At 48.2% G+C, this 19,255-nt stretch overlaps 1 protein-coding gene across 1 annotated transcript in view; it reads right to left on the bottom strand.

The window, feature by feature from the left end:
- The window catches only part of MAP1LC3A (microtubule associated protein 1 light chain 3 alpha), a 38,401-nt gene extending 31,725 nt beyond the window's left edge, over positions 1 to 6,676 (bottom strand). The window contains exon 1 of the mRNA XM_065414476.1: positions 6,541 to 6,676. Coding sequence (XP_065270548.1) covers positions 6,541 to 6,580 — 40 coding nt within the window. The 5' untranslated portion in view covers positions 6,581 to 6,676. The remainder of the gene's footprint in view (positions 1 to 6,540) is intronic.
- Between the last annotated feature and the right edge of the window lie 12,579 nt (positions 6,677 to 19,255).

The raw sequence follows: 19,255 nt of genomic DNA on the forward strand, positions 1-19,255 counted from the left end.
CTTTTCCAAGTTGAAAAGTCCTAGCCTCTTTAATCTCTCCTCATATGGGACCCGTTCCAAACCCCTAATCATTTTAGTTGCCCTTCTCTGAACCTTTTCTAGTGCCAGTATATCTTTTTTGAGATGAGGAGACCACATCTATACGCAGTATTCAAGATGTGGGCGTACCATCGATTTATATAAGGGCAATAATATATTCTCCTTTTTATTCTCTATCCCCTTTTTAATGATTCCTAACATCCTGTTTGCTTTTTTGACCGCCTCTGCACACTGCGTGGACATCTTCAGAGAACTATCCATGAGGACTCCAAGATCTTTTTCCTGATTTGTTGTAGCTAAATTAGCCCCCCATCATATTGGCTGCTTCAGCAGAGGCACCAAGGAGTCAGTGGGCTAAGGAGATTAAATACTTTTGTCATTAAAGGGTGGCCCCTCCAGACCAGGATTGAGGCTGCCCTGCCAGCATGCATGGGAGAAGCTTGCACTGCTGCTGTACCTTGACTTGGAGGCTTTCAGACGCCAATACCTTTCACCAGCAAAACAAAATCTCAGGGCCTTACTCTGCAAGTCCTGTATGTGCAGACACCCTGCTGGAGTCAGTGAAAGGGCATACAGGACCAGGCCTGCATACAGGGACAAGTTCAACACTTTTGTAAGTGGGAGCCATTCTGTTCAAGCCACAGCCATCCAAAGGGAAACTGACGAACTACATAAGAAGAAATGATGTTTTCAAGCTTCCAAGAGGGAGGCAGAAGGGCAGAAAGCAAAGAAAATACTAAATTTATTTTATTAAGATAGCTGAGTGTGTGTTAAAGAATTTGCTGACTGGAAAGAAAAGCAAGTCTAAAGGAAAGACCCGATCTACCATGAACTGCCACTCCTACTATGACTAGAAAGGTGTTAACTGGCCACTTCACTTTTTATGTTTTAACTATTTATGCTAAAAAATATGTTCTACCTTATATTTAGCTGTGACACTGAGTACATTTTCCAGACCTGAAGAAGAGTTGTGTGTAAACTTGAAAGCTTGTCTCTCTCACCAACAGAAGTTGGTCCATTACCTCTGTCACGCTGTCTGATATGTGGCTCAGAATTGAGAGTGCCAGATTCAGGCAGGCTGGCATAAAATAGGGCAAACACTCAAACTGGTGGTATATTCTATAATTAGATTTTACCAAACCAGTAACAAGCATGCACCCCTGGATTACTACATTAGCCTTACCATGGAGCCACAGAGGGTCCCCTTAGGTCAGTGGTCCCCAACCTTTTTCGTCTGGCAGGCACCAGATGACGAGCCACGGAGGACAATGGCGGCAGACGAGCGTCCGCCGAAATGCCGCCGACAAGCGGCAACGTCAATAGGCGTCGCCGCCAAAACGCCGCCGATTTTCAGTGGCATTTCAGCGGCGACGCCTCTGGATGACGCTGCTTGTCGGCAAGCAGCGTCATCCAGAGGTGTCGCCACTGAAATGCCGCTGAAAATCGGCGGCGTTTCGGCGGCGACGCCTATTGACGTTGCCGCTTGTCGGCGGCATTTCGGCGGATGCTCGTCCGCCAGCCAGTACGCGGGCACACTTAGACGCCCCAGCGGGCGCCATGGCAGCCGCGGGCACCGCATTGGGATCCCTGCCTTAGGCTTTCCAGCACATCTTGCCATTCAGACAAACTGGACTTCATTATAAAAGGTTACTAAAACTAAAAATCACCTCACCTCAACTTCTTCCAACCCAAAGGTTCGGTCACTCACCTCAGGTCAACAGATGCTGCAGATCACACACCAAAGACAATGCTGACAGCCAATTTCTCTAATAAACTAAACTAAAGATTTATTAGCTAAGAAAAAGAAATATGAGAGGTTAAAGCAGGTAAAGTATATAACAGGTGAGCCAGAGTTTGTAAATCCAGTTGATAGCAGAGATGTAATGTCTGTTAATGTCCAAAAGTCTCTCCGGGTTACCCCAAAATGGCTTTGGGAACCTCTGTCCAATCACTCAGGATTCCCCGTCAGAATCCATCAGTCCAGAAATGCAGAATCGCTCCCAGGGTTATAGTTGAAAACAGTCTGGCAAGCTGTTAGGAACACAGAGGAAATTGTGGAAAAATTAAACCTTAGTCTTAACACTAAAAAGGGGGGAAATAAATGATGGGTATATGATCCAAGGGGTGGTGGAATACTCCACAAGATCGCATCCAGGATCATACAACCAATGTCAACAAGCAAGGGCGAAATGTCACAAAAAGCAAATCACATGCAAAGCACTAGATTAGAAGGACAGTGTGTGTGTGTAGTAATCAGCTATTTTCATAACCGTGCTCCTCATTTTTTGAGACTGGTACACTTCTGTAACTTTGAGTCTTCCGAAGAGACACATGCTGGGAATATAGCTTGGGTGGAGATGTTTTCCATAGCATCCTCTCCCCCACACTGTAAACAATCGCTTCCTGCTCCAGTTGTGCAAGGATTCCCAAGAAGAAAACATGCTGTATTTACTTTCTCCAACAGACGCTTCCAGCCCTGAACCAACGCAGATGCGTGGGCCACCTGATCCTCCTCCCCCAAAGTGCTCAGCCAGCCAGTCAGCGGAGGGAGCAAAAGGGCAAATGGAAAGTACACAGAAACAAGCAGCACTTGCAACTGCCTGATCCAACCTCCCTACCCCACCCCATCCCTCCTAGGCTATTTTAATCCTGTTTTCTTTCAAACACAAGGAGCCTTTTTGGGGAGCCTTAATAAAGGCTGAGCAAACTAGTTAGCAGGTCTGTCCATGGTTTCTGAAGCATAAGCAGCTGCCCCCGACACATCACAAGCAGGCATTTGCTAAAGGAACCAACTTGTTTTTCTGAAGGACTTTATCAGCTTTTGATACGCAATTAAAAAAAAGAGTATAAAACACAGCAACAGCCCAACCAAGCACACATCATGCATGCTGTTCCTGTTTGTTTACAGTCACCTTTGATTCGCTGCATTATACAAAGAGCAGGCATGTGTCCAAGAACACAGGTTTCTGTGATAAGCTATTTTTAAAAAATTATAGTTCCCAAGAGACTGGTGATTTGAGAGTCAGATCAGCAGTTTGAGCGGGAAGGGGGAAGAGAATTTATTGTGTAAACTAGGAGGTAGGGGCTGTCTCCTCATGCATGTTTGCTTAGTGCCTAGCACAAGATTCCTAAGGGAGGCCTCTTATCATAATAAAAATATAAAAACAAACAGTTAATATTGCACTCCGGCATGGGAAACTTCCGTGAACCTGCAGCATGACGAATTACTGCCTATGGAAAAAAGCTTAAGAAAAAGAAGTTTCAGACAGTTTCATCAGCTTCCACTGATACCTATAAATAACATTCCGGTCAAACATTACATGTTTCTAGTAGTTTTATTGTTCTCTTGCTTTCTGCACTGATCCAGCCTTCCTTCAGTCTGCCTATCGCTATATTTTAATTTTCTTATTATTATTAAATATCTGCGTCATCATAGCGCCTTCTGTGCATTGTTACAAAAAAAGGCTGTATGGTTTGAGCAATATACATTCTGAACTTCAAAAATATTTTCAGGAAGAACAGTACCAACAGGATCTTTAAAAGGAAAGGGAAGGCTTTGTTCATCTCACTAGGGTTGAAAGGTTGGAAAAGGCACCCCGGTAATAAAGGCTAAATGTATTGATGAAAAGTGGTTGATAAATTTCAAAACACCTTATAAAGAGGAGTAAGCAGCATTAGTCCTATTTTGCCAACTGGGAAACTGAGGCACCAAAGAAAAAGTCACACAAGTTGGTGGTACAGCTGAATACAGAAAACAAGTCTCTCGGGTCCCAATCTGGTGCCTTACCCACTAGAACACACTTCTTCAAGACAGGACTCTTGCTCCTGGTAAACCACGCCCCAGCCCCCAATTTGGGACTTGCATGGTAAGGTTTTTCAAAAGGACAAATACAAAGAGCTAAGTTCAAATAAAATATATATGTAGATACTGCATAAAGGGAGAACCACCTTTACCCTTTTGGAACAGATATTTAGAGTGGCACACATTTAAAAAATGTATACAAGAACGTGGGCGTGATTAATTTGCACATGCAATTACCCCCAACATATTCACACATAAGGTAGGTGCGTGTGTGTAACTGCAACCACACAGTTGTCATTTGTTTTTGCAGATACCTGTTCTGCACACAACTGTCATAATTGTGCCAAAATGCATTTCTGCACAACATTTTTGTAAGTCTGGTTGTCCAAGGCTTGTTTATATATTAGTGATGGGACCCAAGCCAGAACAACTCCCATGAGCTAAGTAAGAGCTGGAGCTGAAAATTACAACTCAGGCCCATCTTGAAACTAAAGTTTTCCAGGCCAGAGTGTTCTCAAACCTCACTATGCTGGTTGGGGCCTGGTACATTCACCATGGCCTGCATTTCATATACTCTCATTGTATTTTTTACTTGCATTTTAAAGTGCCCATCATCAAAATTCCTAGGTTCCATTTATCCCTCAGAATTGGGAAATACAAGGTCATAAATGGAGGTTTATGAAAACTACATACAGCAATTATTAACCCTCTCCTCCCCGAAGCAGAATATTTAAGGTAAAAAAAAAATATTGATCTGACATCAGCCACTTTTTTTTCCCCTAGTAGAGAAAACAGGATGAAATGTAAGCCCGCCTTATCAGTATTTCCCTCAAAAGAATGGAAATAAAAGATCAGGACTATCACTTATTTCTAACAATACAAAACTAAGTTGCATGAAGTTAAATCAAACTCAAATGTAAAACCAAGCATGCCTTCCATTACTGTCAATACATTTACAGCATGCTCATTTAAATCACAGATTTGTTTCCTATACTTATTACATGGTGCGCAAGGGAACATAGGAATGTATTACTGCTTCTCACGCATTTCGCCAACCACATCAGTGAAACAACAGACCCCAAGGCAGCAATCCCCTTCCTCTTTGAATAGGACAGACTCTATGATTTGGAAAGCTTGTTTTAGACCTTAACTCATTGCCTTCTGGGATTAGAAAGGAAGCTTTCGGAAGACATCATAAACAGACAGGCTGGGGTCTTGTCATCTTTGCTTAATAAAACCTCTCTTTCTGAATGGAGGTAGCAGAGAAAAAAAACAAGTTATTGCACATGTAACAATACTCGTGTACCGTATTAAGGACGTGGGAACAGTATTATCCATCAAGAATGACTTAAGAGAGCTAACTGCTGCAGATTTGTGGGTATTTTTGTGAGCTCTAAAAAGAAGCAACAACTGGAATAGCTAAACAATACAATGGATTAAAAACCCCATTATTTACTACACTGCATACAGATTTCTGCATGCACATCAAGGAAAGCATCCAGTCTTTAAATAATGACAAACTGTAAAGGGGACCATGTTTTCTCTCCCTGATCCAACAGGCACAGGAAGATTATCACCGAAGGAAAAGCAAACGCTTATAGCATCATTACTCCCTCCCCCGAAAAGATGTTCTGGAGGCCACCCATTAAATATTGGCTCCTTCTAGGTTCCTTGCTCCATGAGCTTGGCACTTGGAGCCTGCACTCTATGCCCCACCATTGCAGTGACTTGAGCAAATCAACAATTTTTTTTTGTTGTTGCAGGGATTACATCACCACTAGGGCACGGCTGCAGCTGCTAATTACCTCTGGCTTCCTTCCTCCCATCTCATCCCCTTCTCTGCACAACTGAACTTCAATCTGAAAACAAAACAAAGAGGCACACCTTGCTACAGCCATGCCGCAGCCAAGCCACTAGCACCCCAAGAGCTGAACCCCTGCACGCATTGGCGGTCACCTGCACAGCGCTCTTGACGGATACACACAATAAAACCCGTCTTAAGCCACCACTGGAGGAACTAGCCAACACCAAAATATAGATAAATGGCTGCTTATCGGAGGTGGCCTTCTAATAACAATAAAGGTGGAGCGGAGCTGCCTGGGATGCTGGGGAGACAACAGAGTGGTCCCTTAGGACAGGTGACTGGCTGCCCATGGAGAACCAGCTCTGTACAGGTTTCGAAGTGGAAAACTCAGCGACACCATGGCTGCACCGTAGAGCGATTCTACCCCATGCAGACCAGCGCAGGGTCTCGCCTCCATCCCTGCGCACAGGGAGAGCCACCCCAGAGAGCTTGGCTGGCTGGTTCTTGCGCCCCTGCTCTGGGTCCCGCTGATCGCCTCATGGGGGGGGGGGGCAGGAAGGAATCCCTCCCCAGGCCAGACTAGCAGGGGTGGGGGTCGCCTTCTTCTGCGGCGCGGGGCATAGGTGCTGAAGCTGTTTCCAGCCTATACGGGGGCACAGTTTGGTTCAGTGGCTCTCAGCCCCCCTGGCGCGGGTCACTCCCCGGGCGAGCTGGGGCTATGTCCCCTCATCACCCCCTGCTCCTGCTGCGGGCTGACCCCGGGCTCCCACCTGCGGGTCAGACCGAGGGGCCCCGGGCGGCGGCTCACGGGCGGTGCCTGCCCCGGGGCTCGGTCCCTACCTGGGCAGCCCCCCCCACGCCCGGCCCGGCCCGGCCCGGCCCCAGCCGCACTCACCGAAGCTCCGCCGCTGCTTGAAGGGCCGATCCGACGGCATCGCGGCCGGTCGGGCTCCGCTGCAGCGACAGCCGCTCGGGGCGGGAGCCCGACAGCCCCGGGCGGGGCGCGAGGGGCAGCGGGGCGCTTGGAGAAGGGGGCTCCTGGTGCAGCCGCCTGGCACCCAGGCTCCCGGAGCAACTGCCTGCCCGGAGCGAGCGGCGATGACGTCACCACCCAGCCCTTAAAGGGGAGGCGCCCAGCGCGTTTGGCCGACACCACTCCCCTACTCATCCCCTACACCCCCTCCATGTCTTCCCCCATCCCCCTGCTCAGCCATGGGCCCCCACTTCTCTCCAGTGCCTCCCTCGACGGGTCTAGGGTGACCAGATGTCCCGGTTTTATAGGGACAGTCCCAGTTTTGGGGTCTTTTTCTTATATAGACTCCTATATATAGACCCCACCCCCTTCCCGATTTTGCACCCTAGACAGGTCCCATAGCCTCCCCCGCTGTACCACTGACCCTTACTCTCCCCACAAGGCTTCCCCCCTGCTGGACCACAGGCTCTACTTCCCCCTTCCATATCCCCCCCCACAGACCTCTACTTCCCTCCTCCATACCTCCCCAGGCCTCTACATCCCCTGTCTATATTCCGCCCCGCCAAGGCTGAATCCCCACTCTGTTACGCCGAGTGCAGGAAGTGGGGGCCCGTAAGGATTTTAAAAATTAATACTTGCCCCTCCAGGCTTGTATTAAACTCCCAAGGTTGCAGCTTCTCTCTGACCTTGGCTTGGTAAACGCTGCCACCACCCAAACGCAAAAAAACAACTTGGACTCAGGAAGGAGCACTTGGGAATTCCTCCCTGCAGGGTACCCTCAAGGCCTTTCACCCCCCTCCCTCCTTCGGGGAAGAGCTGAGAAAGAAAAAGGAAATTTAGCTGTTGCTACCAGCTAATCAAACAACATGCACAAACCTCTTAGGACACCAAAAATCCAATCCTGTTCTTAAAAAAGGAAAATTTTATTAAAAACAAAAAGAAAGAAAATACATCTGGAATTTAGACTTTTGCTAGATTTTAAAAGAGCAATTCCAAAAATCAAGCACCCAAAATAGCTTTCTTGGGGGTTCAGCTTAAAGGTTACAAGCAAACAAAAGCATCTGGGGTTAGCACAGAAGAGATCCACAAGCCTTAAAAAATAAACAGAAATAAACCTGATCGCATCTAGCTAAACATTCTGATCTACTTACACCTTTGGGTTGTTAAAAGTAATTCTAAATATGATCTGATGATTTTCATATCTGGTTCAAACTTTACACAGCATTCCTGCTACCCCATCTCTTCAGCCCCAAGAGCCACAGACAAAGGAAAAGTTTCTTTCCCAATTTTAAAAAGTTCTACCTTCCCATTTCAGAGTGGTAGCCATGTTAGTCTGTATCAGCAAAAACAATGAGGAGTCCTTGTGGCAACTTAGAGACTAACACATTTATTTGGGCATAAGCTTTTGTGGGCTAGAACCCACTTCATCAGATGCATGGAGTGAAAAATACAGTAAGCAGAATATATATTATAGCACATGAAAAGATGGGAGTTGTCTTACCAAGTGGGGGGTCAGTGCTAACGAGCCAATTAAATTAAGGTGGACGTGGCCTATTCTCAACAATTGACAAGAGGGGGTAAATACCAAGGGAGGGAAAATTGCATTGGCCTCGTTAGCACTACAAAAGTAATCAAAGTGGCCCATTTCAAACAGTTGACAAAAAGGTGTGAGTATCAGCCAGGGAAAATTACTTTTTGTAGTGACCCAGCCACTCCCAGTCATTATTCAGGCCTAATTTGATGCTGTCCAATTTGCAAATTAATTCCAGTTCAGCAGTTTCTCGTTGGAGTCTGTTTTTGAAGTTTTTTTGTTGAAGAATTGCCACTTTTAAGTCTGTTATTGTGTATCCAGGGAGATTGAAGTGCTCTCCTACTGGTTTTTGAATGTTACAATTCTTGATGTCTGATTTGTGTCCATTTCTTCTTTTGCGTAGAGACTGTCCGGTTTGGCCAATGTACATGGCAGAGGGGCATTGCTGGCACATATCACATTGGTAGATGTGCAGGTGAATGAGCCCTTGATGGTGTGGCTGATGTGGTTAGGTCCTATGATGGTGTCCCTTGAATAGATATGCAGACAGAGTTGGCAATGGGGTTTGTTGCAGGGACTGGTTCCTGGGTTAATGTTTTTGTTGTGTAGTGTGTAGTTGCTGGTGAGTATTTGCTTCAGGTTGGGGGGGGGGCTGTCTGTAAGCGAGGACTGGCCTCCTCGCTTACAGAAAGTGCAACTGACCATCAACAAGAGAGTAATACTGACTATATATCAAGTGTGTCAAATGCACAGAATATATAAACTATGGAGGCGGGTGTGTGTGAAATAATTCTGTCTCTAATCTCTTTCTGTTCTAGTTACCTCGAGGCTTCTTATAACAATAGTAGGTACATTTTCTAATGGTGTGGCTTTAATTCACTAATAGCTACAGGGTGCTTTCAGCTCACCAGATGGAAAGCACGAGAGAAGTATTGTTATTAATCAGTGCCTAGATACTACAGTGACTGGCACTTCTATAAATACTATAGATAGCTACTTTGAAGTTGGCAGTAAGGTAATTTCCAGGCAATAATATGATAGTAAAGAGGCTACATGAACAATTTACCAATCAACCACACTGTATTATTTATTAAGACAGACCAGGAAGATCAATGGTTCCCAAGCTGCAGTCTATGGAAAGCTGACGTTGCTTCTTCTGTAGGGATAGCTAAAGTACATTTGTGCTGGAGATCGCCAAGGAGCAAGGTGCCAGTGAGAATTGGGTACCTGACTCCCTGCCTCGCCTTTGAAAATTCAAGCCCAAATACATTCATAATGGTATTACTTCACACACACACACACACACACACACACACACACACACACACACACACACACACACACACACACACACACACACACACACACACACACACACACACACACACCTTCATCGTAACTAGTACCAACACCAGTTGAAAAAGGAGGGGGGGTTGGCATCAGGCTGGCAGCCAGCTGTCCAACTTTGCCAAAGAAATTCATGAGAAGAAGAAGAAGAAGAAGATCGCTTTTTCACTTAAGTAATTGCTGTAGTCAGCACAGGAATGTAGGGGAGGGGAGATGAAGTGTCCATGAGACAATCTATTGCAATGCAGTCCAGACTGAGCAAGTTTGAGAACCCCCAAGCTTGATAAAACCAGACATGAACTAGGGTTGTGGATCTGGTCAGATATTTGTACTCTTCATAGCTGTCTCTATAATTTATGTTTGCAGTGTTATAGCCGTGTTGGTTGCAGGATATTAGAGAGATGAGGTAATATCTTTTATTGGCTCAGTATATAAAAGATATTTACTCCTGGGGGAATTCTGCATCACTGCACATGCACAGAATTCATGTCCCCTGCAGATTTCTTTGCTTCCTGGCAGAAAAATGACTTCTGACAGGGAAGCAAAAGAAAGCCACAAGAGCTGTCATGTGCTCCTCCCCAGCAGCACTGGCAGGTGGTTTTGGGTGCCCAGAGCAGCTGGTGGAGAGGTAAATCACTGCAGGGGTGGATCTAGGGATGCCCCAGCTGGCGGCTCCTACCCTGCATGGGGTTCAGCTGCTAGTCCCAGCCAGCTGGGCTGGGGAGGATGAGACTACTTCTTCCCCAGCAAGGAGCGGCCAGGGCTGGGTCAGACCCACCCCCAGAAACTTCCCCTGGCTGCATATCTCCCCTGCTTCCTGCCCCCATCGCTCCCCAGCTGCAGGGGGAAGGGTCAATGTATGGGGAACTGCTCCCCTGTCTGCCCAACTCCCATACATCCAGGCCCCCCCCCCATACCCGGACTCCCCAGCAAGCCACACACCCTGCACCCAGACCCCCCACTGAGCCCTTCCCCCCTGCATTCGGACCACCACTCCTGCACCCAGACCATCACCCTGCACTCAAATCCCCACCCCAATTAGCCCCACGCCCCCTACACTTGGAACACCCTGACAAGTCCCCTGCACCTGGACCCCCACCCCCTGAGTCCCAACTGGCTACACTCAGATCCCTATCCTACCAAGCTCCACTCCCCTAACACCCAGACCCCCTTCCCGCTCAGCCTTCCATACCCTGCCCGCTCCCTCTGCTGAGCCCCAACCACCTTCACTCTGCAGAGTCCCATTCCCCCTGCACTAAGAACCCTCCAGTAAGCCCCTGTGCATCCAGATCCACCCCCATACCCAGATTGTCCCACACAGAACCCTCTCACCACACTCCTGGATGCCCCCACACTAAGCCCCTCCACACTTGGATCCTGCCGGGCTAAGCCTGCCTGCCCACAGCTGGATCAGGCACCAGGGCTGGCATGCATGCAAGACTCTGTCCCTCGCGCTCTCTATCTTAGTGTGCCTGGCACAGAAGGGCAGGGGCCCAGGGTGTTTCTCAGGGAGGCCTGGCCCTTGCGCTGTGTCAGGGTCCGGTGCAGCCTCACCAGCGAGTCCCTGTCTGGGGGAGGAGAGGGCCTGCAGGGTGATCGAATAAAATATTGACAAATAAAATATGCAGAATTTTAAAATATCGTGTGCAGAGTTTTTTGTGGTTTTTTTTGGTGCAGAATTTTTAATTTCTTTTGGTGCAGAATTCCCTCAGGAGTAGATATTATCTCACCTGCCTCGCGTCTCTACAATTTATGAACAAATCAATTTGTTATGCTTTTATTTTGCCTGGTAAGTTTACAGCTACTTCTGTTTTGAACATTTTAAAGAGCATAATGTGACTAAAAAGGAAAATATGCTACTTCCTGAAAAATTTAATTTTCCTTGTAAGCATATGCTGCAGCAAAGGCAATGTTATGCCGCTTTAATGTATCATTGTTTACAAACAATCTTAATCAAGAACTCTGCGTTTGTGTGTGTATAGCAGCGTTTCTCAAACTGGGGTCGCCGCTTGTGTAGGGAAAGCCCCTGGCGGGCCGGGCCGGTTTGTTTACTGCCCCGTCCGCAGGTCCGGCCGATCGCGGCTCCCACTGGCCGCAGTTCGCTGCTCCAGGCCAATGGGGGCTGCTGGAAGCGTCGGCCAGTAAGTCCCTCTTCTTTTTATTAGGAAGGAGTTAGCTTTCTTGCTTATTGATTTGGTCCCTGATCCTGTAGTCAAATCTATGTAATCAGTCCCTTTCAGTGCCCCAAAGTCCACCTATGCAGATCTGGTTGTGGCATTGGGACAGTAATTCTATATAACTCCATCCAAATAAATCAGCAGACCTGATATTTATTCAGACATGCCAGGAGACAACAATCCAGCTTCCTATAGCAGGTGCTTTTGCATAAGAGAGGTTCAGATAAATGAGGTTCTCCTGCTAATACAACAGTATAACATTTCTAGTGATTTCTGCATCTCTAAATTCCAATAGCCTTCCGCCTTCCAGTGATCCAGGGCTCTGTTCTGCTCCTATTGAAGCCACCGGCAAATCTCAACAACTTCAGTGGAAATGAGATTAGATTAAAAACAAACAAACAAAAGTACAGGCGGGAGGGAGGGGTCCAGCTATTCCTACTAGCTAGTATAGGAGGATCCTTGGGTGACCTAGAACCAATGTAACCTTTGTTTATATATGGGCGAACCTTCTAGTTTCGATGCAGTTTTGTCTATAAATTGCTTATACTGTATTATTTATGCTTGTGCAAGGAACTGCTGTATTTTTCTACACCATTATAAGCAGATATACTGGTATAACTGCATCTAGACTGGGACTTTTACAGATAGAGCTATTCCAGTTTAAAAAAAAAAAAATCACACCCCTCACTGATCTAGCTATGCTGTCAAAACTTGAGTGTAGATTAGGCCTTTGGGCCTTGTACACCACCTCCTTAAAGCAGACGAGAGGAGGAGAGAGTAAGGCCAGGTCTACAATAGAAACGTCTATCAGCAAAGCTACGCCGGACGGGGTGTGATGTGGTGTGATCCCTAGCCAACATAGTTGGGGCTGCAGAAGCCCGCAGCGATACTGGCAAAAGTACAGTTTTGCTGATACAAGCTGTGTCCATGCTAGGAGTGCTTTGCTAGTGTAGGCCTGGTGTAGGTCTTCCATGCACCTCAGCAATCTCAAGCTGCCATAACAGCCACTTGTGGCTCTTGTAGCTGGTACAAATTAGAGCAGCAATTAATGCCCAGGGACTAGCCTAGCACAGACCAACTGTAGGTGCAGGGGAGTACAAAGGTAAATCCCACCTTTGCGCCCCCACCCAAGCTGCATCAACCCTTCTCAGCCAGAGTGAAGCACTGGAACTACAATACCTATTTTCATATTTATCTTCCTCCTTTTGCAGCCGCTGCTAACTTTTCACAGGAAACAGCCCTTGTGAAAGAACTATCATCATCAAAGCCAGGAAATGAAGTGTCACTCCCATAACCAGTGATGTTCTTTACCTGCACTGAACGATCTTTCCTACCTTTGAACACAGAGGCCTAGATCTTCAAAGAGATTTAGGCACCCAACTCCATTGAAATCAGTGGGAGTTAGGCACCAAAAACCCTTTGAGGATCTGTGCCAAGGAAACTATTTCCAACCTTCGCTATTGATCAGCATATGCTACCGATCGGAATCAGCGTGGGACAAACACACCAGAACCAATAAGAAATGGCTTTTGGAAAGTAGGGTTTGATCCATCAAGCCAAGCGATGGGGTCAGTCCAGCAACTTACTCACATGATTAATCTCCTTGAAGTCAATAGACTTGAAAGAGCAAAGGTTGCACGATCTGGTCTAGTCACTACAAGCAGGGCTCCACCATGTGACCAGCCAGATCTCTGCTGATTACAATTTGAGAACTCCTCCTCCCTGTACAGTAACAAACTTCTTTGAGATCCTGCAAGGAACTGAGCCCCCTCAACTCTCACTGACTTTAATGGGAGTTGAGCAGCATTCAACACTTTGCAGGGTGGGACCCTGCTGATTTCACTGCAAGTTGCTGGTGCCAGCACCTCACAGGAAGTGTGTATCACCTTGTCAGACTGGACCCTTAGTTCTGCAGCAGAGCTACTGGGTATTTTTTTTAAAACAGATGCAAGACCCAAGACCATCATAAAGGGTAATTATCCTAAAGGAACATACTAAACCAAGTTACTGAATACTGCATTAAAGAAATTCTTCACTATGCACAGCAGTAACGTTGCCAACAATGTGTGAAAACCAAATGAACAGGCCATAATCTCCAGCCGGAAACATTTATCTGGTTCTGAACGATAAAGCATATGCATGAGGCTTGTACTAAATTGTTTTCTTCTATCTTGTCTCCACATTCAGTTGAAACACTGAGACTCCAGTCTGTTCAACATTGTTTTATGGAGTGAAAATTCAATTAAAATAAATTATGACCATTTACATGCATTATGTAATCTCTGCTGTATATTAAGAGCAGCGCTAGCGGCAAGATGTAATGTAACAGTATCTTCGAAGCCACTGCCTGATGCACGGTTGAAGCTACAGAGACTCATTAAAGAGGAGGGGAACCGAGTTTTGAGGACTGGAATACTCTACAATAATTAGCAACCAGGTTTTCTAACAAATTATAAATGAGCATCCATCACATCCTAGGTGGGAATCAGCGGCGGCTCCAGGCACCAGCGCTCCAAGTGCGTGCCTGGGGCGGCAAGCCGCGGGGGGCGCCCTGCCGGTCCCTGTGAGGGTGGCAGTCAGGCAGCCTTCGGTGGCTTGCCTGTGGGAGATCCGCCAGTACTGCGGATTCAGCAGCAATTCAGCGGCGGGTACGCCGAAGCCGCAGGACCAGCGGACCTCCCGCAGGCATGCCGCCGAAGGCAGCCTGCCTGCCGTGCTTGGGGTGGCAAAAAAGCTAGAGCCGCCCCTGGTGGGAATCAAAGATAATAGGCAACACATTTAGTAAGTTACCTAGCCAGGACTGGGTACATAGAAGACATTTGTTTACAACATTCACCTAGTTGCACAACTGACTCAACATTTAATTTTTTAAAATCATTTAGATTAAGCATGTGTGGTCAGAATTATGGTGCACGAGGACCAGCTGATGGACATAGAAAAACTAGGAAAGGCAACAACATGGCAGTTGAGACATTCAGTATAGTCAAATGCAAAGTACTAAGACCAGAGCTTCATGTATTCTGTAATCATGAAATTTGCTACAGCATTTGCCCCTTCATGCAGTGTTGAGCTACAGAATCGCAGTTTGTCTTAAAAAAAAAAAGTTTCCAGCCCTTATGTTTGCAAAGATAATCTCAAAAATTGTACATTGATGCCAGCCTTAGTCTGCAAAGAGCCCAAAACAATGGTTCTGAGAGGTGTGACCCGCCGTAGTCATCTCACAGCAACGAGCCCTGCAGACTCCATTTTGCAGCCACTGAATTTGGCAGTTTTCCAAAGATACCACAGAATTCACCATTTTTGCTGTAGAATCCACCATTTTGCTGCAGCCAGGCACCTGGCACTTTGTTTTCAGGGACCTGCCTGCAACCACCTCTTGCCAGGGCTGGCGCAACGCATTAGGCGACCTAGGCAGTCGCCTAGGGCGCTACAATTTGGGGGGCGGCCACCGCGGCGGTATTTCGGCGGTGGGACCTTCCGCCGCCTCTGTGAGGGGCGGCATTTCGGGGCTGGACCTTCCGCCGCCTCTGTGAGGGGCGGCATTTCGGGGCAGGACCTTCCGCCACCTCTGTGAGGGGCGGCATTTCGGGGCGGGACCTTCCGCCGCCTCTGTGAGGGGCGGCATTTCAGGGCGGGACCTTCCACCGCCTAGGGCGGCAGAAAAGCTGGCGGCGCTCCTGCCTCTTGCCCTGCACCTTTCCCCACATAATTATAGTGCCTGCTCCCTTCACTATTATAGAACCAGCCTAGGGTTGCCAACTTTCTAAGGGCACAAAACCGAACACCCGACCCCTACCCCTTCTTCCCTGAGACCCAGCCCCTGCCCTGCCCAGCCCCTGCCCCGCCCCTTCTCTAAGGCCCTGCCCCCACCCACTCCAGCCCCCCTCCCTCCATTGCTCACTTTCCCCTACCCTCACTCACTTTCACTGGGCTGACGCAAGGGGTTGGGGTGCAGGATGGGGTGAGGCAGCCAGCATTTCCCTGCGGCCCCAGGCGAAGCCGTGGCCAGGCGGCTCTGTGCGGTGCACGCTGCTCACACCCACAGGCACCACCCCCGCAGCTCCCATTGGCTGCTGTTCCCAGCCAATCAGAGCTGTGGGGCCGGCACTGGGGGTGGGGGCAGCACGCAGAGCTTCCCTGATCGCCCCTGTGCCTAGGGGCTGTGGGGAAATGGCAGCCGTTTCGGGGAGCTGCACAGAGAGAGGGCAGGCTGGGAACCTGCCTTAGCCTGGCTGCGCTGCCGACCAGACTTTTAGCGGCCTGGTCAAGGATGCTGACCGGATCCACCAGCGTCCTTTTTCAACCAGGCGTTCTGGTCAAAAACTGGACATCTGGCAACCTTAATACCAGGCAGCAAGGAGGGCAAGGAGCCAGAGCTAGAGTCCAGTTTGAAGCTCTGGAGCAGGGGAAGCCAGAAGTGCAAACAGGGGAGCTATGCTGCCTAGAGAACAGAGCAGCACCTGAGGCCTGGGGAGCTGAGAAGATGAAGCTGTTTGCAAGCTCCCCTCTTCTCTGGCACACACAAGATGGGGACTGTTCAGGTAACATTGTAACCACTGATATCCAAAGAGTTGACAGGTTTCAGAGTGGTAGCCATGTTAGTCTGTATCAGCAAAAAGAACAGGAGTACTTGTGGCACCTTAGAGACTAACAAATTTATTTAAGCATAAGCTTTCGTGGGCTAAAACCCACTTCATCGGATGCATGGAGTGGAAAATACAGTAGGAAGATATATATACACACACACACACACACACACACACACACACACACACACACACACGACATGAAAAAGTGGGTGTTGCCATACCAACTATAACGAGTGTAATCAGTTAAGGTGGGCTATTGTCAGCAGGAGGGAAAAAAAACTTTTGTAGTGATAATCAGGATGGCCCATTTCCAACAATTGACAAGAAGGTATGAGTAACAGTACACAAAGTAGAACTATTTCCCCTAATGACCCATCTGCTCCCAGTCTTTATTCAAGCCTAATTTAATGGTGTCTAGTTTGCACATTAATTCCAATACCCATTTTTTCATGTTCTGTGTGTGTATATATATATATATATCTTCCTACTGTATTTTCCACTGCATGCATCCGATGAAGTGGGTTTTAGCCCATGAAAGCTTATGCTTAAATAAATTTGTTAGTCTCTAAGGTGCCACGAGTACTCCTGTTCTTTTTGCCAAAGAGTTGAGTCATCCAGAATATGCAGTACAAAAAAAAAAAAAAATCCACCATCTAAAATAATCACTGCTGAACATAATCACTGATTTACTGCACATCACTGAGTATCTTCAAACTATGAGCTGGGAGAGGGAGGGGGATGAAGAGTATTTCATGGAGCTACAATAATAAATTAACTTTGCTGCAGAAGTTAGGAGTGTTTGCTGCAGAACTTTGTCCAATTGTGCCAAGTACACGAGGCCGTAATTACCACACAGTAATGAACAGTTTCAACAGCTTGTGCACAATCATAGAAAATTAGGGTTGGAAGATACCTCAGGAGGTTATCTAGTCTAACCCCCTGCTCAAAGCAGGAACAACCCCAAGTAAATCATCCCAGCCAGGGCTTTGTCAAGCCGGGCCTTAAAAACCTCTAAGGATGGAGATTCCACCATCTCCCTAGGTGTAACCCATTCCAGTCCTTCACCACCCTCCTAGTGAAATAGTTTTTCTTAATATCAAACCTAGACTTCCACCACTGCAACTTGAGACCATTGCTCTTTGTTCTGTCATCTGCCACCACTGAGAACAGCCGAGCTCCATCCTCTTTGGAACCCCCTTTCAGGTAGTTGAAGGCTGCTATCAAATGATGGGTTCTGAATTAGTAACCCATTAAGAACAAGATGTTTACTGTTCTTATATAGGGTTGCCAACTGTCTAATCACACAAATCCAAACACCCGTGCCCCGGCCCCTTCCCCCGCCCCTTTTCTGAGGCTCCGCCCCCACTCACTCCAGTCCCCCACCCTCACTCACTTTCACTGGGTTGGGACAGGGGGTTGGAGGGCAGGCTCTGGGCTGGGTGGCTGGGGCCGAGGGTTTCGGAGTGTGGAGGGGGGGCCGGGCTGAGACTGGGGCAGGAGGTTGGGGTGGTGGGCTTGGAGTTCGGGATGCAGGCTCCAGCTAGGCGACGCTTATCTCAGGTGGCTCCTGGAAGCGGTGATACGTCCAGCAATGGCTCCTAGGCTCACGGGCGGCCAGGCAGCTCTGTGCACTGCCTCTGCCTGCAAGTACCGCCCCCATCGCTCCTATTGGCCACGGTTCCCCATTCCCAGCCAATGGGAGCAGCGGAGTTGGCACTCGGGATGGGGGCAGCGTGCAGAGACCCCCTGGCTGTGCCTCCTCCTGGGAGCTGGTGCTGGACATACCGGCCGCTTCTGGGAGTGGTGCAGAGCCAGGGCAGGTAGGGAGCCTGCCTTGGCCCCACTGCACTTTTGGTGGCCTAAAATCTCCCAGATTTCCCGGAGGTTACTGAAGCCAATTGAGCCTGATTCTGGGAGACTCCCGGCCAAACCAGGAGGGTTGGCAACCCTATTCTTACATTGTGAACTCCTTGGAGCAGAGACTGTCTTCCTATCTATCCACACACCCACACACTAACTACAATGTGCTAGGAGCTGTCCTACACATCCCACCATCTATATCGGGGTGGCCAAACTTACCGATCCTCCAAGGCACATACAACAATCTTCAGAAATTTGATAGCTGGGGCACACTGTGCTCCCTCCCCTGATTTTTGCCAGGGTTTGCTGGCTCCACTCGGTCAGATGATGTGGCCAGGACCCCTCCCTGCATGACAGCTGCTGGAGCCAGCTGTGGGGAGAGGCAGCAGTAAACAGCTGGGAGCTGCAGGGAGAGCTGCTGCTGTTGCTGCTGCCTCTCCACACGGAGCTAACACCTGGAAGCTGCAGGGAGGGGCCACTGAGGGTAAGAGGGGCACATACCTGGAGGTGTGTGACTCCAGTTCCCCCAACTGCTTAACCTTTACATTGTGTTGCCCACTCTCAGCAAGTACCAGTTGTCTCTGGCAGTAGCCTCTAGTCCCCCGACCCTGCTGCAGGGCAGAAGCCCTGAGCTCCCCCCCTGCAGTCTGGTAGGCGGAGAATGAGGGGGTCGGGTGTGGGAGGCTCCGGGAGCCACACTAACTATAAAAGAGCCGCATGTGGCTTGCGAGCCACGGTTTGGCCACCCCTGGTCTATATACATATCATGATAGGCCCCAGCACAAACCATGGTTGCCACCATGACAAACAAATAGCATTCGATGGGTGGTGCCGGCCAAAACTGTGACCAAGGTAGGGAATAAACAGACATACTGGAACTATTACAGGGGCCATTATGGCCATCACTGGCACATCGTCACGCTGAATAGTTTTCTGTTTCAGTCACCTCATCTAAGAAGACACAAAAATAAGGGTCCTCCCAAAAGGATAAGTGAATGCATGCCTGGAAGACGAATGGTCTCTCAGATAGGAGAGATTAAAAATCAGGGATATTTCATTTGTAAAGACGAGTAAAATCAGACATAATAAAAAATGGTACAGAGAAGTCCACTCAGGTGCCCCTATTTACCCTT

Source organism: Emys orbicularis, chromosome 12 (assembly GCF_028017835.1).
Source record: "Emys orbicularis isolate rEmyOrb1 chromosome 12, rEmyOrb1.hap1, whole genome shotgun sequence".
Taxonomy (NCBI): domain Eukaryota; kingdom Metazoa; phylum Chordata; order Testudines; family Emydidae; genus Emys; species Emys orbicularis.